The sequence below is a fragment of the Agelaius tricolor genome, unplaced genomic scaffold (genome assembly GCF_023055355.1).
Source record: "Agelaius tricolor isolate 1412-34295 unplaced genomic scaffold, bAgeTri1.0.p SCAF_13, whole genome shotgun sequence".
Taxonomy (NCBI): Eukaryota; Metazoa; Chordata; class Aves; order Passeriformes; family Icteridae; genus Agelaius; species Agelaius tricolor.
In genome coordinates, this window is record NW_027269273.1 from 17,094,529 (window position 1) to 17,117,309 (window position 22,781).

Genomic DNA, 22,781 nt, shown 5'->3' on the forward strand with positions numbered 1-22,781 from the left:
GGTTTTAGTCCTATTCATCTTCATCTCTGTTTTTTTCATGTTTACATTCATTTTGTTGTTCTCTCCAGTGTTAAGGCAGTAACAGCACTGGGGTGCTGATGTGCCCTTTTTGGTGCTGTTATGTTTCAGCAAGCACCTGGTAGGTGGTTCCCCTTCCCACTCAGTCCTCACAATTTTTCTCCATTGTCAGGCCGAATTGCAAAGGCCATTAAGCTCCCCTGTTTTTCATGGAGGGTGTAGCATAGGAAGAAAATGGTAGCCCACTCTGGAGTCTTCTGGATTAGCAGAAGTGAACTATGCTGTACTTTAACTTTCATGAAGAAAAAAGCATTAGGACATTGAAGTGCTTAAATGCATTGTGACCTTTGAGAATGTGTGCTATGTGATTTCATTTTATTTTTGGTGTTTTTCCATTATGACTGGCTGGCTGTCTCACCCCATACTCCCCTCTGTCTGTGTAGAATGGCTGCAGACAGGGTGAGTAGCTCCTGTGCTGTTTTCATTTAGAAATTGGCTTTTATGGACTGCAGAATAAAGGGTGCAGCATACAGCTGTAGTGACAGCTCTATTAGCTTTCTTTCCAGCAAGGAATCTCAAATCCCAGCTGGGTATTCCTGTGCACAAAGGGAGTCCCAGGTACGGAGGATGCAGGAGAAGAGTACATGACAGAATGAAGCATCATTGTAGTAGAGCTGGAAAGAGCCTGTGTGAAGGGATGAGAAATTGGGCTAAAACAACGATATTTTTATTTTATTTTGGTTTAGTTTCAATTAATGTGTTTGTACACCTGGCTAAGCTGAATGTGCATTAATGGAAACAGTAGCATCCTTGTGAATTTTTTTGTGGCAGTATTTGCATGGTCCATGTTTTTTGTTCCTGCTGCATATTTTTTCTTTTTTTTTTTTCTTTTTCAATTTTATTCCTTTTTTCTGTTTGTTTTCTGCTATGTTTTCTTTTGCATTTTAGCTAAACTAAGACTTGCCATGCATGATGCCAGCGCTAGCACTCACAGCAGAGCCCTAGTCGATAAGAAGCTGCAAATCAGTATCCGAAAAGCCCGGAGCCTCCAGGATCGCATGCAGCACCAACAGCCACCGCAGCCGCTGCCTCCGCCAGCCTGCCACCCACCACAGGGCGGCACCATGGCCCAGTCTACAAGGTAGTGCCAGTACCTCGCCTGGGCACCACCCGGGCTGCATCTGTGAGCAGTGCAGTCTGGAAAGAAATAGCAAACTATTGTCTATTCCCTGGATAGTCCAAGTCCTACTGTGTTACACCTATTCTTCTCTTCTCTAGGTTCAATCCTATTGTAAAACAGTCAACTACCCCATTCCCCCCCCCCCCCCCCCCCCCCCCCTTTCTCCCAGTCTTTATAGAACAGTCCAATGTGCATGTGTTCAGAATGTGATCTGTGACACAGAATTGTAGCAGTCAGTGCCTGGCAGCATTGATGTCTCATGCACCAAGCGAAAAAATACAATAGACAATAATCTGGCTAAAAGAAGTGGGGGTACGTTAGGATAAAATGTGACTGTTTATAATCAGGAGCAGTTTCAGGACTCAGTCAGTAAAAGACTGTACTGCAGTCAAAATTTTGCTATAGCTGCTTTTATGTTGGGAATATTAGCCAGTATGTTTAGTGCTCTGTAGTTTGAAAACTGTCAAGTACACTGATCTTTTCTTCCTAGTCCACTTCTCTCGTGGTGCACTGGTACAACTCTTGAATCCAGATCCTGATCCTGTCACCTTGACTACTCCATCATTCTTCATTTTCTTTCTGTGCTTCTCAGCATCCTGTAGCCTGGCTTACCAGCCCTCCTCAGTGTCTCTTCATGATTCCTTCTTCCATACTGACTTTAACTACAGCATAATTAACTCTCTGCTATAACTGATCCTTTCTTCCTACTGTCTTTAGCATGCAGCTTAATCCTTCTTTCTTCCCATGCCATTCCCTCCTAGCACTAGACCATCCCTATCCAATTTCTAGGCTATTTCTTGAACTGTTACTTTTTTCTCCTCTCCCCTTCCTAACATGTTGTATTACCAGAAGCTTAGGTAAAATCTCAGATGAGAATAATTTTTTTGTTCCTTTCTGTAAAATGCCGGGTACAGCTATATCCAAACCCAGTTAATTTGCACACCTGCCAGGCTATAGTTCATAACATTCTTTTCTTTTCCTGCAGTACCTGAATTACATGTAATGAAAGCTGATCCTGTTGTCAATCAGGAGTCCATTATATTCTCTCTTACAGGAGAAATGCAGAGCTCAAATTAGGCATTTGGCAGATTCTAAGAAAATGAAAAGCACTTTCTTAACTAGTTTTGCTAATGCTAAACTCACTCATGGCTGCTCTGTGAAATGAGCGTTACTTTTGCAAAATGTTATATCCAACTGAATGTTAATATTTCAGTCAAGGAAAAAGAAACCCTGTTCATAGCTGGAGTTCTGTACTCCAGCTTTGATTTAAATAACGTAGACAGTACAAAGTTTGCAATTCCTCACAAATAATATTCTATTGCTACACACATCAACTAGGTCTTCATGATAACTTTCATTCCATGCATCTCAAGGAGGAAACAAAGCAGGAATTTTACAGTTGCCTTAAGTTTTCTGCTGGAGCTGATGTAGCCTATCATTTTCTCATAGGCTGTGGACGTACTACTGTTTGTTCTGTCTGTATATTAAAATGCTAACTAAATGCAGAAAAATGCCACTCAAGAATATAACTGTCTTGCTTTGGTACTTAAAAGAATTGACATTATTTTCTAGAAGTATGCTTAGGGTACAAATTATTGCAGAGTATTAGTTATGCATTTAACTTGAACTTTATTTAATGTTTTAGATCAATATCTCAAAGAATTAGACTATAAGAATGATATGAGAAAAATTCCAACCTGTTCTTCCATTTGTCAAGTCATTCTTCATGAAGAATGAGAGAGGGAATCTTACAGAAATACTGTCAGTTCATGTTCAGATCACAAACATTCCCAAAGTATTTTAAAAGATATCTAAGATGTTACTGTTGAAAACAGTTATTTAATTTTATTTTATATAAATGCTATTCCTACTCTTCTTACAGTTATCCCTTCTCACATACTCAGTGTACTGGTTGAAATGCCTCTGGTGCTGTGCAAGAATACTTCATATAAAGCCTAACTGTAGCAAAATACTCTTAAAAACATGAAATTGATTCAGTTAGACTGTTAAAGTAGGAAAACAAAGTTAGAAGCAAAGGACTAACACAAATGTGTCTAGTGAATTAATGCAAAGTCTTCATCAGAATACAGTGAGGAGAGCGTGTTGAGCTGTATGTCAGCTAGTGCAGGGTCTGTACCCTGGAGATAAACGTAAGCAATGACTGCTGCTAATCATTTACTCTTCTGTGTGTTTTAGTGAACAGACTGGCCCGCTCCAAGTACTGCTGAGCCAGGAGGTACCACTGGAACCCAACAAAGAAGTGGAATTTGGGTCCAGTTCTTTCTTCCACCCACCTGCTTCCTGCCATGAATTGCACTCATCATTATATCCAGAGTCTTCCTCCTTGCCCCCTTCTGAAAGCAATCCATCCAACAGGATCTCTCCAAACATCCAGTCTGCTTCTGCTGATTTTCATGACCAAGTCCCCTCTTTTCCTTATAGGCAAGGGTTGGCAGAGAGGTCTGCAAGAACTGAGAATGAAGCCCACAAGAGTGGGGAATTTGCTGACACGACAGCCACAGGGCTAAAAGACTATAGGGATTGCTGCAGTAGCAGCACGTTAGAGGAGGTTCATAACGTAATGCCTGTTCTCACACCTCAGTACCAATCCAAGGCTAACACAGTAAACTCTGGGTCTTTGCCTACACTGTTTTCCTGTCCACATCCACCACAAGCAGCATCTCCTGAAAAGGACAGCCAGCACAGTCCTTGTTCCAAACTTGCCAGCTCTCCAGTGCGGCCCAGCATTGATCTTTTAGGGGCCTATCATGCAATGACCCCTGCAACTTCATCCCCTACACAGCAGTGCTCCTCGGATCCTTTGCAGAAAAATAAGTACTACACAGCAAACAGCCAGGAGATTTTATTTCCCTCACAGGGTGAATATGGCACAGCAGACGGTTCTAAATCTGAGGCATTTAGTACAAAGGGACACGTTCGCTCCTTGGCAGAGCAGTTTCAGAAAATGCATGCAGTCTCCCAGAGAAAAGGTACTCGTGAAAAAGACTGGATTACTGCAGTGTGTCAGGATGAGAAGTCTCCAAAGTTAACACAAAAATCTTTCATCAACCATTCATCTTCCGGTTACAGACAGCTAATCCATCAAAATCAAGAAAATAAAACCCAGTCTTCTGAAAAGTTACACTCAACTGTGGATATTAGGGACGGGGTAGTTTCTTTGAAGGGTTTTAGTGCCCAACATGTTGCTTCTGGGAGTTTTTGTTCTCACAGTGAAGAACTGTGTAGAAGAGGTGGACAGAATATGGCAGACCCTGTACCCTGCGTGGAAAGGCACTGTCATGATGGAGGAATGAAAGAGGTGGATGATGGAGCTACTAGTAGCATGGTTGCCTCTATGCCTGTGGACCGTTGGGTGAATAATGTTTCTAGGTGTTACAGTTCTCAGAAGGCTAATAAGAATACTGAATGGCTTCCTGTACCTGGGAGGAGTCCACTCCTTTCTGATCAGAGAGCAGTTGGAGATGACTTGAGCAGGATCCCAGTACACCTGCATCCACAGTGGAATCAAGACACAGAACAGGAGCTCTCAGAACTGGAATCCCTCTATCAGACTAGTCTGCAGGCATCTCAGGCCACTAGGCCTTTCTTGGGAAGACAGGACAGTGCTAGGTATCCATTTGATCAATCAGGTAAGAATGCTGCAGTTGTTTTTCTTGGTTGACCTGCCTGTGTACTCCAGTGTAGGTGAAGATGCGTTTTCCAGTAGATTTAGTTAAACGGGTATTAATTCGTGCACAGATGCAGAAAAAGTCAGGTTGTAGACTCTGGAAACTTTCCAGCTAACTAGAGAAAGCAGTGTCATAGCACTGCCTGGGGTGACTGCAGAGTAGCTGTTGATCATGGCAAACATCTGTTAAGAGTAACATAGAAATAATTGATCCTGTTTTCAAGTAGAGAGCCAGCTGCTTATGTCAGGCTAATGAATTTTGCTGTTTGAAAGTCCTGCACCCCCTCTGGAATTTATTAAACTGTTTCTATCCCTGATGCTAATGTTCTCCACATTGGTGAATTTTAACTGATTATATTGTAATTGAGAATTTGGTCTCTATCTGGTTGAGGGAAAACTTTTAAAAGTTTATCAAGATCTGAGAGTTGAACCTGTGTTTTGCTGAGGACTGCCTGCTTTAAATTCTGAAAAGTTACTTGTGAAAGCAGCACTGAGGGTACATGAGGATCCATGAGACCTTGTGGATTAGTAGATGATGAAAGAAAATGAACAGATTCCAACAGTGAGGACATCCAGCTGTTGCTGGAGACATTCAATTAGAGTCTGATGACAGCAATCTGGTTCCACTTAAACTGATCTAATCTCCTGCCTGAGACAGGGCAACCTTGTTTCTCTGCTTCACAAGTGAAGCAAATTTCTTTATAATCTGTGTCATAGCTTTAAAGCTATGAATTTTCTGGTTAAATACAAGGCAGCCTGAAATTGGATGGGTACCAAGGTGACACAGATATAGCTGTACACATATGATGTATATTGCAATGAGTACATACACAGGACAGGTTCTCCCCTGCCCTACAGCCATGGCAGTGGAGCCCCCATCATTCCTGACAATGTCAGACCTGGCTGTGACCAGAGTGAGTACTGCAGTAAAGTCTTGAGCAGATTTTTGTTGAACAGCTTGAGTTTTCTCTGGAACTCTTGTGTCTTGCAGTCTGCTCATAGACCACTTAAGATATCAAAATGTGGCCATTTACCATTTGTTGTCCTGTTGGTTTACTTTCAGAGTTAGGCAGGATCTGACTTCACAACTTTGCAGATACTGTCATGCATGGGCTTGAATCAGAAGGTCTTATAAATTCCTACTTAGCTGACTGATTTTGGAAGTTCTTTCTGGAAATCTACCAGCATAAAGCCCAGTTGCTTTAGTGGTAGCTGGAGTTTCAGAGTTCTGTCATCAAATGACCCATTTCTTATGCTGACTTTTCTTGCCTATTTTCCCACCACATATTTGATATGAGATAGGGATATTCTTCTAAAGTGAAGTTTGTGTTTGAGATCATCTGGTTTGCTGTAACTTCCAGTTGTTTTTTCCTAAGTTCTGCAAATTCTGTGTAAAACTGAAAAGTTTGAACCAGTGCATCTACTGTGATGAACTGGATGAAAATCACCTGATTTATTTTTTTTTTTTAGACCTAGTCTTAGGTCTAGGACTGCTCTTTCTTTCTCTTAACTTGGATTACATATTCATTTTCAAATGCTGTTGAAACTTTGACCCATATCCACTGGTTTTGTTAGACCTTTGCATTCAGAATCTTGGTGAAATGTCTGTTTTCATTAGAGGGGTTTTACAGCACAGTTAAAGCCAAGCCAAATGCGACCACCTCAATGCAGAAAAGGTGTTGTTATCAGCATATCACCTTTCTTTCTTTTGAGAGGAACTAACTCCCTGTGACCAGTTTAAATTAGGCCATTGATCTGTCTATTCCATGAGGAATTGTAGGATTGTAAGTGGTTGATGGGGATTGCACTGAAGTGAATTGTAGCAATCCTAGTTAAAAATAACACCTTTAAGTATTTACCCAGCGCAGAAAATGGCTGAGAAATGGTAGCATTGAATGGGAAGGAGCAGGTGAATATGTGGGGAAGGAACCTGAGGCTGACTTTTTTATCCCAAATAACTTAAGGTAACTTCCTTCTGGTAGCTGATCTTCTGTCTTTTTGGGCCCTTTAAACAATCGCACCTCTGTATCAGGCAAGTGTTGATGTGCAGTTAAATTATTTAAATCTTAAATAGTTCAGTTAACTGCTCCCCTGAAGCCTGCACGAGGGCCAGGGAAGTAGGCATAGTATCCTGATAGGCCGTCTCCCCTTGAAATGTTGGGTGTTAGCTGAAGTATTCATGTTCCAAGGATCTGTGACTTCTTGTTCTGTGTGTATAGTCCTTCTGTCTTTGCTGGAGTCAGACCTAAGGTAGTCAGAAATGTGCCGTAAGGTGCAATCAGGTGTTGAATTTAATCAGTGTTTTCCTTCCCAGTGTCTGTGAGCCCGGGTGTGAGGAAGCTGCCTGCTACAGCTGGCATGGGGCTGTCGAAAACCCCAACGGCGGAGATCGAGCGCAGTCTGTGTGGATCCAGTGTCTCTTCTGTCTCCAAGGTGATATTTTGGTACTTAAAATGTACTAGAGGGGGAAGGGCTCTCCCTGTGCAAGAAAGAATTTACAGTGGGATAAGTGAAGTACATTATGAAAAAGATACTGGGGTCATTTTTATTAATGTTAGAAAGAATTTTGAGTGCAGTCTAGCTCAGGATTAACTAGCTAAAATATGAGTGATTCATGCTGCATGCACTGCATGCAGTCAGATGATCTAAATTCTGGCTTGGAGGAAGACACTCCTGAAAACATTAAGATCTAGTCTCTTTCAACTTGGTGGCATGAATTCCCTTGCATCACAGCTGATGATAACTGCTTCTTAATTTTACCACTTGCAGGGGCACAGGCTCTTTTTTTTTTCACTGTGTCACTACATATTTTTAAAGTGGGTGATAATTTGGTATTTGCTACAGTTGGTAGTTAGTCACCTCAGAGTGGGAGAACATTCTTTCTCATTTTTTCCTGGGAAGAAACTGTTTAAATAACTGGCAGTTACATATCACTGTCTGTATATAAAGACATGGAAGTATTTTCAAGGGGAAATGACATTTCCTGTAATATCGCTGTACTTGTTTAAGGGAGCCCAAAGTCTGTTCCTTTATAGAACAAAAGAAAGGAAGGATGGAACAAACATTTCCCTTGCTAGCACAAGATTAACAAGTTTCCAGCATTCATCAAATAGTCCTAGATTTTTTATTTTTTTTGGTTTGAGAAGACTGTAGTATTTTATCGTAAGATGACTGTCAGCTGCAGCCATGATTATCTCTCCAGGGGCAATGGTGCCTGTAGCAGCAGTCAGTCCTTTAGGTAGATTCATCCCACTGAAGACATTTTGTCCTGGATTTAGGTACTTATAAAAGAATGTATCTCATTTAGACAAATCAATCTGTGTATATTTACTAAGGTAAGAAATACTATAAGGAATAATACTTTTAATCAGCAGATCCAAACAGACATTTATCTCAAGTTTTCCAAGTAGTACCCAAGTGAAGGATTTTAGGAAAGAAAAGGTCATTAAATATCATTGAAATATGCTCCATTATATTTCTATTCATCTGTTGCCCCTAATTATTATACAAAATTGATGTTATTAAAAACCTTGTCTGAAATGTGGGATATTGTCTGCAGGTCACATTTACCAGAGAACATAGCAGGGAACCAGAAGAGGAGGAAGTCTACAGTGCAGAGAATTTCCGTCGCATTGCTCGCAGTCTCAGCGGGACAGTTATCTCTAACAGAGAAGAGACCTTGGTCTCTTCTCACAGTTTTGTAAGTAGGATGATGTGCAGCTTTCCAAAGAGCTATCATCTCTGTGTAGGGTTGGTGTTTTCTATGTCTTCATTTAGTAGTTAACAAACAAGACAGAAGACAGCTCAATAATAAGCCATGATAAAAGCCTGTCTTTTTTGTTCTGTCTTTGGAAGAAGAATGAACTTTTATATAAGAAGCAAGGCTGTCTTTTTCAGGTATCATTGCAGAGTGGTGACTGCTGCAGCTGATAGGCATGTCAGCTAACATTACTTGTCAGTATGCAGAAACAGCCAGTATAAATATTTTTTTCAGTTGACTTAAAGTATTTTTAAGAAAGCTTCTGATACACCTATAATTTCCAAAAAAACCCACCAGTACCAATAGGAACGTTTCTGCTCTCTTGTGAGTTTATTAAGCAAATAGCATTTTTAGAGAGTAAAAGTCAACATTAAAGGGGAGGCAATTCAAGACTTGGTGCAGACAGTTATATACAGAAAATAACTAAAAGTAAGAGGGTTGATCTTTCCTTTGTCCTTTCTGTTAAGTAGTCTTAGATGCAATTTTAAAGTGTCAGAAAAACAGTAACAGAGTGTTTAGCAACACAGCTAGATATAATGTCAAGTTTTGGCTTTGACTGAATTTTTTGCAAACTCTGCTCAAACTTTTATTTGAAACCAACTACGTAACAGGTATAGAAGAGTCTCAGTTACGAAATCAGTTAGGTTGCTCCAATTGCACCTCTCTGCTGTAAACTAAGTATATGTCAAACTTTGAAGAGTTTGCTTCTCAGCATGCTTTAGTTAAGGGCTCTGACATACCTGGAAGTGCTGGCAGAAGCAATTACAAACCTCTAGCTGTTCAAGATTTGCCCTTTCTGCTAAGGTTTCTATCCCCATAACATAAGTGGCCAGTAGAATGGTTGTCTGTTTCAACTAAGTCACTGCACTTAAGTCTGTGATGGTTTGTTGTTGTGCCATTCAGCCATCCCTGCTTTTTGGGGTAGGTATCTCCTAATAGAGGCAAATGGTACAGCACAGGTAAACATTTCAGCTGTGACAGGTAAATCTGTTCACAGTCTGGAATCAGAGCTTTCAATAAAGCCTGGTAGATAATAGAAAAGAAGAATCAGTAATACTGTATTTGATGGCTTGTGTAGCATGTCATTTCCAATGCTGACTGGCCTGACATTGTTTGGTGTATTCAGTTTGTCAGCCAAACCCCCAGGAGTGGTTTGTGTTCGTTTTGACTTTTCCTTTTTGTTACAATTCCAGTCTAATGATCCTATGTAGCCCACCACTTCAGTAAGAGCCTTACTGGATTGATGCAATTTTTGTCTGTCCGTCTTTTTCACATACAGATGCATGTTTTTGTTCCAGTGACTCATCCCTTTCTTCCTTGGATCAACACCACCTTTGCTTGTTTCAACCCAACTCTGTGTTTACTCATCATTTTATGTTCTGTTCTTCTCCTTTCTCATTTTACAAAAGGAAGCACCAAATACGAGGAAAATGCCAGTGGACACCAGCCACCGTTCTTCCAGCTCCACTTCCCTTCCTTTCCCCCATGATCCTCCTGTATTTCCCTTTGATCCCCAGCACAACCCAAACCAGGTGCAGCACCCACCCCATGATGTACTGATGCCCAGCATGGTGGGCAAGGCACGTAAACTGTCAGGTAATAATCACAGGACTTTTCATCCTTCTTGGTGATCAGAAATATTGCTGAAGTACAGCTCCTCAGTTCTTGTCCTTCATAATGGAGTTTCACTATCTGCCTGAATTCCTCCAGAAATCTGGAAGGACAAATCACGTTTCTTCTTCTCTGTCCTTCAGAATTTTTCTGTGGTTCTGTGCTAACTGTGCATAACCAAAGCCAATAACCTTTATGGAAACATTATGATGGCTATATAAAAAGTCATATCAATATTTTTATGAGTTATTTTCTTTAATGTTAAAGTAGTAGTAAGACCCACCACCTTGTTTTCATGTGTAGGAGTACTTCCACAAATTACTCATTCCCACGAATCACACATGTGCCAGTAGAAATAACTACTTCCTGCATGAGAATTATTTTCCTGTGACAGCATCAAAACCAGTTTGATCTGCCAGCCTTGGAATACTTTGTGGGGCTCCTTGATGAAACAAGGGGCTAGTAAAGAAATCTGTGACAGCAGCTGCAGTAGGATAAGGAGAGGAAATGCAGTGAGGAAAATGAATGGTGGAAAAGGTACAGCTAGCTTTTATTCAGAATTGCATGTCAGCCAGTAACTGGATGTACTAGTGATTTCATTGTTCTTCTGTCACCTGCTGGCCACAGCTGATAGTTCAGAGACGATGAAACAAAAATTATAACTAAGCAAACCTTTTTTTAAAAATTTATTTCAGGAGATCAGAAGAACATCATCCAGAAGCTTCTGGTTGTGCCTGACAGGGGTGAAGCTTTCCAAGGTGAAGACTACCCAGGTGTGGCACTGAGCTATGGGAGTCTCCCTTGTGTACCCAAAGGCACCCTCTCCCAGGGGCAAAAGCCTCTTGTTAATTTGCATTTAGGAGGTGGAGCATCGAGAGTCTCTGGCCGTTTGCTGAACACAAATTATCCTGCTGCACAAACAGCCACGTTACCAGATAAGCGAACAATGCTCTGGGGGAAACATGCTGGCCAGCCAGGCAAGAGTTTCCAAGAGGGCTTCCTTCAGCAGCCTTCACAACATCACATGCATGAATCTCATGCCGTGGGTTGCAGAGTACCAGCCAGCACAGACTACAGCACTTTAAGAATACCACGTGAGCCTTCTTGGGATCCCGGTGCTTCTCAAGGTTGCCCTGTGCCCCCCTCTTGTGTTAAGGCCCCGGGCCCAAGGAGAGTGGACATGCCTCCAGAAGAAGACTGGCGAGAGAACAGCTACACCCCTCAGCCTGGCAGAAGGCGAATGCTGCCAGTGCATGTGAGGGATGGGACTTTTGCTTCTGCTTCTGAGACACACAGAAATATGCTGGCTCGAGCAGCAGCAGCTACTGGCACCATGCAAAATAATGGCTGGTGAGATCCCATTCACTCCATGTGCCCCAGTACACCACTCTGTGGACTATGGTTGTTGCCAGAGTGTGGATTGCATGGAGACAGGAAAGTCTTTCAAACACTATCTCTGCCAGTTTTGTCTTAAAATGTAGCTATACAGTATGTGGAAACTAATTGCACTGTATTTCGTTTCTGACACTACTGAACTGCTGTCTGGATGGGGAATCTTAACTATTTTAGTCCTGGCCTCTCCTAGCAAACAAGTGCTATAGGAATGGTAATTTGCTTACGGGTAAGTTCAGAAGTGTGCACACATTTTGAAGGAAGATGGCAACTAACAAAAGGACATTTTTAAGGACTCTTTTTCATGAAATGTAGCTTTGGTAAATTCTTCACAAAAAGAAACCAATCCTTTTGTTTTCTTCTCCTTCCTCTCTCCTGTTCCTTCCTAGGGAAAAAAAAAACTGATCCACCTTCCAGGTTCCAGTAAATCTGCACTTGGCAGGTGGTAGTTAGTAAAGCAAGCACGGTTTTCAGTGTTCTGAGATCTCATACAGAGATCACAGCAGAGGAAGTGACAGGGAGACATTGTTCACAGTAAACCCCAATTTTCTCCACTTCTTTAAAGCAAACTAATGATGCTTCAAACAGAAAAGACTGTTAATGCTGCACGCTTAACAACACCAATGTAAACACAGAATAAGTTTAACTATTTTAGTGTCAAGCATACTTGCTTTTGTAAGTATTTTTCAAATAAATCTATGAAAATAGTTCTATTTACATGTCTGTGTTTGAGCTTTCTTTTCAGTTTAGCTTTACTTTTCAGTTGGCTGGAAACGTCTAATTAATTTTCTTACATGTGAACAAACGTAATTAAGTTGTTTATTCTAGTTCATTAACAAGGTTTATGTAATAAAGACTTAGATTGGAGGACATGCCTAATTTTGACTCAGGACTTCATGTGTTTCATTACTACTCAGCACTTAAGTTTCTCCTCATGATGGACAATAATTAAGCATCCTTCAAAAAGTATTTTGAGACTGACTACTTGTTTTAAGGAAAACTACTACATTTAAGCAGGAAGGTAGTGTATGCAGATCTACAGAAAAATCATAGAAATTATTGGTGTGGAGAGAAGTGTCATTTTAATCATGCTTGTCCTCCTGCTCCTGCAGATGCTTTCAGGTGTGATGGTTGTGAGGTATTCAGAAGCATGGTGGGGGGGGGGGGTTCTGTTCCATGCTTATCCTGTTCCATGGTTCTGTTCTATGCTTGTCCTGGTACATGGTTCTGTTGGGAACAGGCTGGAGCTGTGGCAATGCCACTGCTGCTGGAAGGGCTGCCCTGCCCTGCCCCATTGCTGCCCTGTGAATGACAGGATAATCTAAGAAAACAAGCTGCCAAAGTAAAGTGCAAAGTCATCACTTCAAGAATCAATATAAAGTATGAAACTTCTGCAACTGAAGACAATGTGCATGCTTTAGCTTTCTTATGTTGTTGTGACCAGGAAAGAATGGAAGTATACTTACATAAAGCTCTGCAGAATAATTCTGAGTTGATGAAATTTATTAAAATAATCAGTAGTAACCAAGTGGGTTTTTTTTAAGAGAACTGTTGTGTTTATTCCATTACATTTCTAGCTACCAAGTTTCAAAACTGTTTTTATGTGTCCTTTGTATATCAGTTGCTTTGTATGAAGTTAACCAGAGGCCTGAAAAGGAAAAACTGGGTCCATACCAAGCAGTATATTAGTACATCTGAAGAGAAACAAACTGAAGTACTTTCAACAATATATTTAACATGGGAGGAAATGTGAGGCTGGAAAAATACTGTTGCTTCAGCTTGTGTCTGCAAATTTTAGTAAGGTCAGTATTTACATATTTACTTTGTAATTCTTTTGACTAACTTGTCTTTTTAGTGATATTTATACCATACAAAAATCAATTATGTAGTAGTTTAATAGCTTGTTGAAGTTCACTGTTGCCTATAGGAAGGATGAGGAGGGGGTTCCCACAGGAATTCAGCAGCTATTGAGAATTCTTAAGAGTTAACAGTTTGTAAGCTTTGATGCAATATAACCTTTTCTTTGTCCCTGGCTGAAGAGTATGTTATTGGATGGAATTAAATGAAATGACTGCCATACACACTTAAATTCACCTTTTTAAAATAAGTGCATGCCAGTTCTTCTAAATATAAAATTCTTACTCCCTGTATTTTTATGATCATTCATTCTGTTTGTAATATGCATTTAGACCTTGTGCAGGGAGCAAAAGAAGGCAATAATAAAATGACGAGTAACTTGCTGTCCTAGCAGTAGCGAAATTATGTAAGTATGATCCTTCTGTGTTTGGAAAAGGAACTACCTAGCACAGTTCCTTCTCTCAGAGGCAACCAAGTTTGTACCTGCTGTTTGTGGAAGTCATATTTAGACCTGCTGAGCAGCACATGTGCTCAAATGGAGCGTGCAGCACTTGGGAGTTAACCAGAATGTGCTCTGCTTTAGAGAAGGGAAATGCCCATTTCTTTTTAACAAAGGCTACTGCACCCACATTAAGATGGGGGAATTTGGGAAGAGGGAAGGAACTGTTTACTGATAATTTCCCCTGATTGTTAACATTGCTGGAATGGACTTACCAGTGATGGTTGGGTAGGACATAGAAAGTACAGGCAGGATTTCAGAATACTGGAATTCACAAAGGGTTTGGATCTAATGTTATGTAGGGAGAGGGGTAGGGCAGAGCTTTAGGGAGAAGAGAAGGAGGAAAGCAAAAGAAATGGTGGATTGGAATAGGAAGGAACAGATGGATAGGTGAAAAAGGCAGAATGAAAGGAAATGTGTGCATATCTTCGCTCAGATGTGTCTCTTTTTAAGGAACACTCAGTAATCAGTCTAAATTTTCCTTCCTTCTTTCAGTGGATAGATTCCTGTACAGAGATGGTCCTCAGCAGCAGTGGGGTGCTGAAGCTTTTGAGAAAGGAAGATTGACTGATGGAGAGAGTAGGCAATGTTCTTAGTAGCAGTCTTTGGTTATGTTACTGCTGTGGTAAATGAAACTGTGCAGAAGCACTTAGGTACTGCTGCTATAGACATTGGCAAACAGTGTATAAATAGACATTGGACAAACAGTGTAGGACAAGTCAGTGTTTGCGAGCTTGGACAAAGATAAAAACGTGCTTGGGATTTACAAACACCTCACTGAAGTTAGATGTGTTCTGGAGTCTCCAGCCACTGTGCTGCCTCTTGTTCAGTGCTGTGGCTGGTAAAAAACAAAAGTATATTTTCATCCATCTGTGCTTGCTACCTCTAGCATTTTATCACTTCATAGCCCAGAATCTTTTCAAGGCTACTTATATATCTGTACAGCTTTTTAAAGGCTAATTCTTCACCATTGCTATTGCAGATGGAATTACCTTTAAAGTTGCAGAAAATGTTTTAGAAAAAGCATGTTAGATCCATTATTTTGTAATTCTCTTGCTATCTGCATTATTCTTCTAGTTCATTGAATAATTTTTTTATCCTTTAAAACCAAAGCAATGTAGCTTGGAAAGGTTTTTAAGATTGCTTTTTCATTAATGGAAAAATGCTAAGACCAGCTGTGGAGTCACTTGAGAGCACTGATATTTTCACTAGCATGTTTGTGGAAGCAGATATAAGTGAAAGAGTTCTGCTGAAGAAACAAACTTCCTTATTGGCATCAATAGAATTGTTTTAATATTAATTCTGGAGTGAGTAAACACTGAATATACTCATGAATAAGAAGGTCAAGTGTCTGTTTGTAAACTAATTTACATTAGGTTTGTTGAAAGAGGATTATCTTAAGTTTTGGCTGGCTCGGTCCCAGATGATTCACCAGTTAATCGTAGGCTTGAGAAGTTTTATGTGTGTATATATCACTAATCAAAATAATTTAAAATAGGACCACATGAGAAAAGTTAATATAATAAGCTGTACTTCAATAATAACTGTAAGAATAATTTAATATTGCTAAATTTTAACTTCTTCACTAGTCAGGCAAAATTATTTTGATGGCAGTTTAGGGTTAGCTATCCTTCCAGGGTTTTACTCACAATTTATACCAGTTAATAATTATGCGACTGTCAACTGAGGGAGCTCCAAGCATAGAACTTTTGCTGCTTACAAAAAAAGAAACAAACCTATTCAAGGTTGCCTTAAATTACTGAAAGCACCTTAAAGCATGAGCACGTTAACAGACAGTATCTCTGTGAAGGTTCAGACTGACTTTTGTTTAAGTTCTAAAATATGTCTATCAAATGGAAGTTAATCTTAAATTACTGTTAACTTAGCTACAAATTTTCAGAAATCAGATATGTATTTAAAAATACATTTAAGAAGAAATAACCAGTTGTTCATGGTGGTATATATTAATTGTTCCTAACAGGATGAAATAATGCATGCATTCCCTTTTTTTGAAATTCAGTTGGTTTCTCCAGATAGATTAAAAAAACTCAGTTGACATTAAACAACCATTTCAGTGCTGTGGTTTTGGATAACTGTCCTTAGAGGCATAAAAGAAGCTATTTAATGTAGCAGATGAATCAAGCCAGGTTTTTGACACCATACACTTCTGAAGAGAGAGAAGAAGGTATGTGTGTGGGAGTCTTGATCGATCAGTAAGCTGCTGATTTGAAAACACGGTTGTAATTCATGGGAAGAGCACAGTGGTACAGATGAGAAAATAAAATTGTAATGACTTTTCATGGAATGACCTCTCATGGTGGGTTGGGGGGAAGCCCACATCTCTCCAGTAGTTTCAGAATTGTCTATTAGCTTAGGAATTTACAGGGACAGAATACATAGTAGAAGAGCTTTAAAATGTTTATGTGGGTGATTTTGATATTTCCTTGAGATATCCTTTTCTGCATTCATTTTTCATGACCTCAGGGTTGCCCAGTTATAAAGGTCATTTTTGTCAAACCCTTTCTTCAGCCCTGTCCAATCCTAATGTAACAGTTAATTCTTATTAGTACTTCATGGTGTTTGGTCTCAAAGATGCAGAGAGGTAAGCTGAAAGCATAGTTGCACTTTCACCTCATAGTAATGATGGTCAGATGCATTTGTGAGAAAAGAGTGCATGAACTTTTCAGCAACTGAGTTGTCATATCTGCTTTTTGTGGGTTTGTTGCCCCAACACTTTCCTTTAAAATTCATTAATGGGATTTCTCTGATCTGTAAGACATTGTGTTCATGGATCAACAAAGTTTAAAAAAATAGTAAAACATATCTCACACTGTTTTCTGTCATAGTTCCTGTTACAGAGCAATAGTAAGTTTGGGGGGTTTTTGCAGGCTCCTATACATAGACCTGCTTACCTTGAGTACTTTGTCAGTTAAGTCTTTCTCGTTTCCTCAGCGCCTCCACAAGCAGAACACAAAGGAGGGCAGCAAAAAGCAGAGTGAACTCAATTTTTAGAGTGAGTAGAGGTGACTATTAATAGTCTATTAATATCATTAAGGTAGTAAGATAAATGAAGAGAGGGAATTGGTTGGTCTCAGATGGTAGGAGAAAGAGCAATTGCTTAAGGCTAAGGAAGGAAAAGTTTGAACTAGATAATAAGGGCAGGGGAAGGAATGCTTTAAGCAGATAAAGTGATGTTTTGAGGAACCTAAGGAAGGGTTTGAGGTACCATCACTCTAGAGGTGTGAAATTTAAATCAGATACGTGTCTGGTAGGGTTTGGTATGTGAAAGTTACCTAAATTCTGGAGTCGGGTTGCTTTAGCATGTTTTTTACAGTTCTTATATGATGCAAGTAATGCCTGTGGCCTTGACTAACTTCTTAAATGTAGTCTGTACTTCCTCAGCCCATTCACAGAGTTTATCAGGCAATGAGGGAAATGTGTGCTGGGAGGGAGTGGGACAGGATACACTGTAATACTGAAGTAGCTTGTCATTTTATACCAGCATTATCTAATATATATATATATATATATATATATATATAGACACACTATCTAATAATTTGGTTTTGGTTATTTTCTTTTGAAGTCGGTGCAGCTTCTCAGTACTGGATGACATTGGGAGCTGGAGTATTGCATTGATAATGACTTTGTAATGCTGGAGAAAATGGCTTAAGACAATGCTTTCAACCTTTCTGAAAAATGCCTCTGTGTTACAGATAATAAGATTTGTCATAAAATAGCTGACTTGGGACGGCAGGGAGACCTTGTGCCCTCTTAAAACTTTGAACTACTGATATTGAAACTCAGTCCAGCAGTATGTCAAGATATATTTAAAATAATATGTGCCTTGTTTTGAGGCAGTCCTACAGTTTATACCAACCTCAGTATCATTTTTGGCGTTTAGGAAAGTACAGCTACAAACAGTCAGTAGTAAGAGTCAATGAAATGGAACACCTTCTTAAAAGTTTTGCCTTCATCTTACTCTCCTGCTCATATCACATCTTCCCCTCTCAGACCTGGTTTATCTTTGCAAGATTTGTTCTGTGCATCTTTCTCTTGGGATCTGGAATATATCTCTCTCTCCTGTGAATCAATTTCCTTCTTAGTTTTCAAAAAGTTCTTGTTGGGTAATTAGATGATTCTGGGACATTGTGCCAGTTTTTAAGGTATGTCGCTGTTAGAGTCAGAAGATACTGTTCTGGTATCTGCCCTGCTGCTACAAAATTTCACAATAATTTTTAAGTCTGACTTCTTTCTGCTTGAAATTCAATAAACAGCACTTGTCTCAGGCAATGATTAACTAAAATGTAGTTGCTACTATACTTTGCAGCCCTCCATCAGCAGAGGTGTCAGAACAGTCAAGGTTTTAACATAGCACCTTTTTGTTTAAACAGCTCTTGCATGCTGCTTCAGTGGGTACTGCCTTGAGATGGAGCAGAAGGAAATCAGGTATCTGCATCCCAAATGGTCCCATTCCCCATGGTACAGAAGAAGATGGATTGGTTTGGTGATTCCATGTGTTTCTCCTGCTGAACTGTTTTTTCATTATGAAAGCAAGTTGTTCAGAAAGCAGTCCAGTTCTAGCAACTAGGTAATGGTTTGGAATATCCCATCAGAATAGGACTTTATCATATTCTTTTTCTCTTTTCTCCTTTCCCTATCCCTTTCCTTCTCATTCCATTCCTTGGAACGGAATGGCCACTTGGTGGCAAAGCTGAACAGGAAGTAAAACATGACTTGGCTTTTCAGATTTGAATGGCACTTGTGGGAAACTCACAGGATTATAAAGGCACACTGCCTTCTACCTGCAAGGCTGTATTTCTGTTTGTAATTGTGTTCCAAAGTTCCTACAATGATAATGCTACATGTGGTGCTGGTGGAAGATGTTTGATTTGTTGAACACAGGATGGATCAAATCAATCATCTTTGCCTTCGCCGTGAGGTTCACCAAATTGGGACAATGTAAATGTCCCTTACAGGGTTGGTAGCAGATTTAGAGCCAATACCACATGGAAAAGCTTCAATAAAGGGCTTAGGGAGAGACACAACTACATATTTCTGCCTAATGACAATTTTTATATTGTCCTAGTGAGAATCATGCATGCTTGGCATTTTAATGAGGTAATATAGAATATGTCAGAAAAATGACAGTAAAATGCCAAGGTAACTGTGCTTTTTTACTTTTCTAGCTGTTTTTATCAATGAAAGTGGTAAGATAATTATTTTAATGTTTTTTGGATGTGTCATTTGTAGAGAGACATAATACCATTTTTCATATCAACCTGATATTGGGGGAGCAAAGCCAGCAAGATTTCATCCATATGTGCCTTTTCTTCAGGTAATGCCTGGATGTAACTGGAAGTGTTTCAGCCTGCAGGGCACTAGGTATGCTGCCTAGAGGCTGATAATGTCCCCTTCTGGTACAGCATCATAACAAAATAATATTATGCTGTGCTTTTTCCTCAATGAGCATTCTGACTGTATCAGTCCCTTTTACTTCACACCCCAGGGAACACGGCTGCAGGCTCCTGGGAGAAGAGAACAATTGAAATAAGTAAGGCATCTCTCTTGCAGCTGCATTTCAGGTGAGGTGAAGAGGAGATTCCTGACAACACTCAGCAAGGTCTCTGGTTCCCTGTGTGTTTGGAAATGCATGGATAAATTAATTTCTTTATAATATGGGATTGTCTGCTGTTTGGTGCTGTCAAAAATTCAAACTGCATTTATTACTGGACTCCTCTTGATTTTAAATACAAGACTGAATTCATTCCCCCGGCTTCTTGTTTCAGCAGATCTCCTTTAAGTTAACATTAAAATCAGGAGTGACACCTACTTACTGCCCTTCCTGTCCTGTGCTTTTCCTGCATACACTGAATTGATACACATCCTTGCTGTTGAAGGAAATGAGCTTTTGTCCTATTTAAAAACCAGGCCCTTTAAATTGATTGTACAATGACAGACATTTGCAGAACATGTGGTATAAAGTAGTAATTCTTGCTGCTGGAAAGCTTAGTAATTAAATCTAAAGGAGTCATCCAGGATTTTTTTCCATGATACTCTAATGTATCCCAGCTCTCTTTTTGCATGCATGCACACATTTTACTTGTGGGCATGGAATTACTAGAACTCTGGTTTTCCAAAACTTCGGAGTCTTGCAAGTGTACTAATAAATACCCCAAGGGTTTATAATTATTACTCTCTTAAAATTTTCATTTGCTTCCTTGAGTGTTTTTATGTGTTTCATTTAAAGTTTCTTGCTTGTACTGTCTTGGCTGTAACATAGAAAAGCAAGGTTAACTCAAGCACTTGTGTAATGTGTCAATTTCAATGTTTTTTTGCTTAAGCCAAAGAGCTTTTCGTGCTCAGCATGGGAGATCTTCATCTCAGGTGTCATCATTTTCCCTTGGACCTGAATGTGGCAAGAACAAAGACCTTGCTGGAAACCAAAACTTCTGAATGGCTTTTCTTTCTTAACTTCCTGGTTTATTGTGTGGAATAGATTGTACAGCTCGGTATAAATAATGCATGTGAACTTTGTTGGTTTGTATAGAACATAAGGGCTGCGATGGAAGGGACACTGCCCCCCCGTCAGCCTGCGCAGCTTTGGGAGATGAGGGGTGCAGCTCCTGCCGCCGTACCCAGGGCCCTTCATGCTCTTTGGTCCACTCTTGCTCAGCTCCAGGGAGAAAACAGAGAATTTGGCTAAATGATCTGTCACGGGGAGTTTGCCCCAAGCTGTGCCCAAACTCTCACGGCGGGGGAACTTCTCTTTCCTCCTCCCTCTCCTGCCAGGTGCGGCTCTGGGTCTCTTTCTGTCGTGCTGGCGCCCCTGAGGGCAGGGCCGCGGCCCCTCGCTCTGCGCTGGTTCCCGGTGGGAAGCGAGGGCCTCGCCACGCCCCAACACCGCTCCCCCGGCTGTGTGGCCCCCGGTTTGGCCCCACGGAGCTCTCCATGGTGGCCGCCGGCCCTCGCCCGCACGGCTTCGTTGGGGGCCGGGCCATCCGCCGCACCTCCCCCTCGGCCCCGGCCTGGCGCCCGCCCGTCCTGGGGCGGGGGCGTTCCGGCCGCCTCGCCCGCCTCCCCCTGCTGTCCGGGGCTCGCCGGGAGGTGTCGGGCCGCATTCCCCGCCCCGCCCCGCGCCGCCGCCCAGGGTCGGGCGGGAGTCTCGCCGTGGTCCCGGTCGGGGCCGGGAGCTCCGCGCGCTCCCGCGGTGCCCGGCGGGCGGCGGCGCGGTGCATGCCGGGCCCGGGGCGGACCGTCCCCGCGCTGCGCCAGGAGCCGCGAGCCGCGCCCGCCGCCATGTTCCGCCGGCCCGCCGCCGCCCGGCGCCTGTAGCCGCCCCCGCCCGCCCCGCCGCGCCCCACCAGCCGCCGGCGGAGGGGCGGACGAAGGCGCTGCCGCGCCCAGCAGCCGCCGCCGGAGCCCGGCAGCGCTCAGCGATGTCCGCCAAGGAAGGGAGCAAGGTGCTGCTGCTGACGCCCCACGCCACCAGCGAACGCGCCGTCAAGGGTGAGCGTCCCGCTGTCCCTCAGAGGGAACATGGCTGCACGGCGCGGCGGGGCCGTGACCCCCGCCCGAGCGCCGGGGCCCGCCTGGGCGCGGAGAGGAGGCCTGGCCGTGGGCAGCGGTGCCCTCCATGTGCGGGCCGGGCTGCCCTGCCCGCAGGTGGGGACGGGAGGGAAGCTCGGCCACCTTGCGGAGGCGTGGGATGCCCGCACGGGCGTGGGAGTATCCGGGGTGGGCACTGCTGCATCGGGGGGACTGAGCTGGGCGCGGGCGGCCTGTGAGGGCGGCGGGGCTGCGGGGGAAGCGGTGGCCGGGGCCTGCGGGCCTGGCGCGTCCCGCCCGGATCCGCTGCCCGAGGGGCGTGTGGGGCTGACCGGGGGCCCCGCCGCGCTCCGGCCCTCCCGGGCCTCGGCTCTGCGGGGCTTTTCCGCTGCCTGCCAGGGGAGAGCCCTGTAATTGCAGCCGCTGACAGCGCCGGGGAAGAGCGAATGGGAAGGTGCTGCCGCCCGTTCTATTGGCTGCTGTTCTCAGGTTCCAGTTCTGATGGAGAAAATTCACCTTGATCTATTTCTTTGTGGCCTTCCTTGGTAATCTCGTGGGGAGCCGCGAAAAGTCAAACGTTATACTTCTAGGAGAAAAAGTAAAGCATTTTATAGTAGATACATCCATCTAAAACTAGGATGGTCTAGCGACCAAAATGGTATAAAGTAGTTCTTTTATCTGAACCCTGTGAAGTGTGTCATTTTAGTTTCTGTGAGGAGAATAATCCTTTGCAGCCAAAGCATCCTGAAATATGTGTGATAGACCTAAATTGATAGGTAAGGGTAGAGCATAGGTAGTGCTTCAAAGAATTCCTAGGTTATGTTTACTCAAGTTGCACATCATTTTATTTTGATCCCAGTGGTTTTCGTGTTACACTGTATTTGGTGGTGTCAGTGTGGACAATTGTTATGGCAGGCCTGGTTGGAAATCTCAGGTGTACACAAGAGTCTGCTTTTAAGATTGACATTCCTAGGAACACAGGGTCTGACTGAGGTGGAAGGGGTGCAGATCTGGTTGTTTAACTTGTTATGTTACAGGGGGCCTTGAGAAATGAAAAGGATGCATTTGTCCTCAGCAGGTGTTAATTAAAGCCTTGGAATCCCATTGGATATTTTGAACATTGGTGTGTTTTCTAGAAAACTGGAAAGCTTTACTAGCAATAAGTTGTTACTCATTTGAATTGCTTAATCTGTTGATTTGTTTGAACAAATTGCATGGGTAAAAGTAG

The 22,781-nt window shown here is 42.1% G+C and overlaps 2 protein-coding genes across 15 annotated transcripts in view; both read left to right on the forward strand.

The window, feature by feature from the left end:
• Window positions 1-12,366, forward strand: part of USP54 (ubiquitin specific peptidase 54) — a 91,840-nt gene extending 79,474 nt beyond the window's left edge. For 3 of the 9 annotated variants that reach the window (XM_071438908.1, XM_071438909.1, XM_071438910.1), the window contains exons 18-23: window positions 967-1,159; window positions 3,395-4,848; window positions 7,201-7,319; window positions 8,446-8,586; window positions 10,056-10,242; window positions 10,953-12,366. In XM_071438908.1, the coding sequence (XP_071295009.1) occupies window positions 967-1,159; window positions 3,395-4,848; window positions 7,201-7,319; window positions 8,446-8,586; window positions 10,056-10,242; window positions 10,953-11,611 (2,753 nt within the window). In that variant the 3' untranslated portion in view covers window positions 11,612-12,366. Of the gene's footprint in view, window positions 1-966; window positions 1,160-3,394; window positions 4,849-7,200; window positions 7,320-8,445; window positions 8,588-10,055; window positions 10,243-10,952 lie in introns of those variants that run through there. The other 6 variants (XM_071438915.1, XM_071438914.1, XM_071438911.1 and 3 more) reach the window with 5 other exon arrangements.
• Window positions 12,367-21,293: 8,927 nt separating this feature from the next.
• PPP3CB (protein phosphatase 3 catalytic subunit beta) overlaps window positions 21,294-22,781 on the forward strand; it is a 46,004-nt gene continuing 44,516 nt past the window's right edge. For 2 of the 6 annotated variants that reach the window (XR_011681058.1, XM_071438921.1), the window contains exon 1: window positions 21,295-21,514. Coding sequence is in view for 5 of the 6 variants with exons in the window: in XM_071438921.1 (XP_071295022.1) it covers window positions 21,445-21,514 (70 nt within the window). In the remaining variant the exon portion in view is untranslated. Of the gene's footprint in view, window positions 21,515-22,781 lie in introns of all 6 variants that reach the window. The other 4 variants (XM_071438920.1, XM_071438919.1, XM_071438917.1 and 1 more) reach the window with 4 other exon arrangements.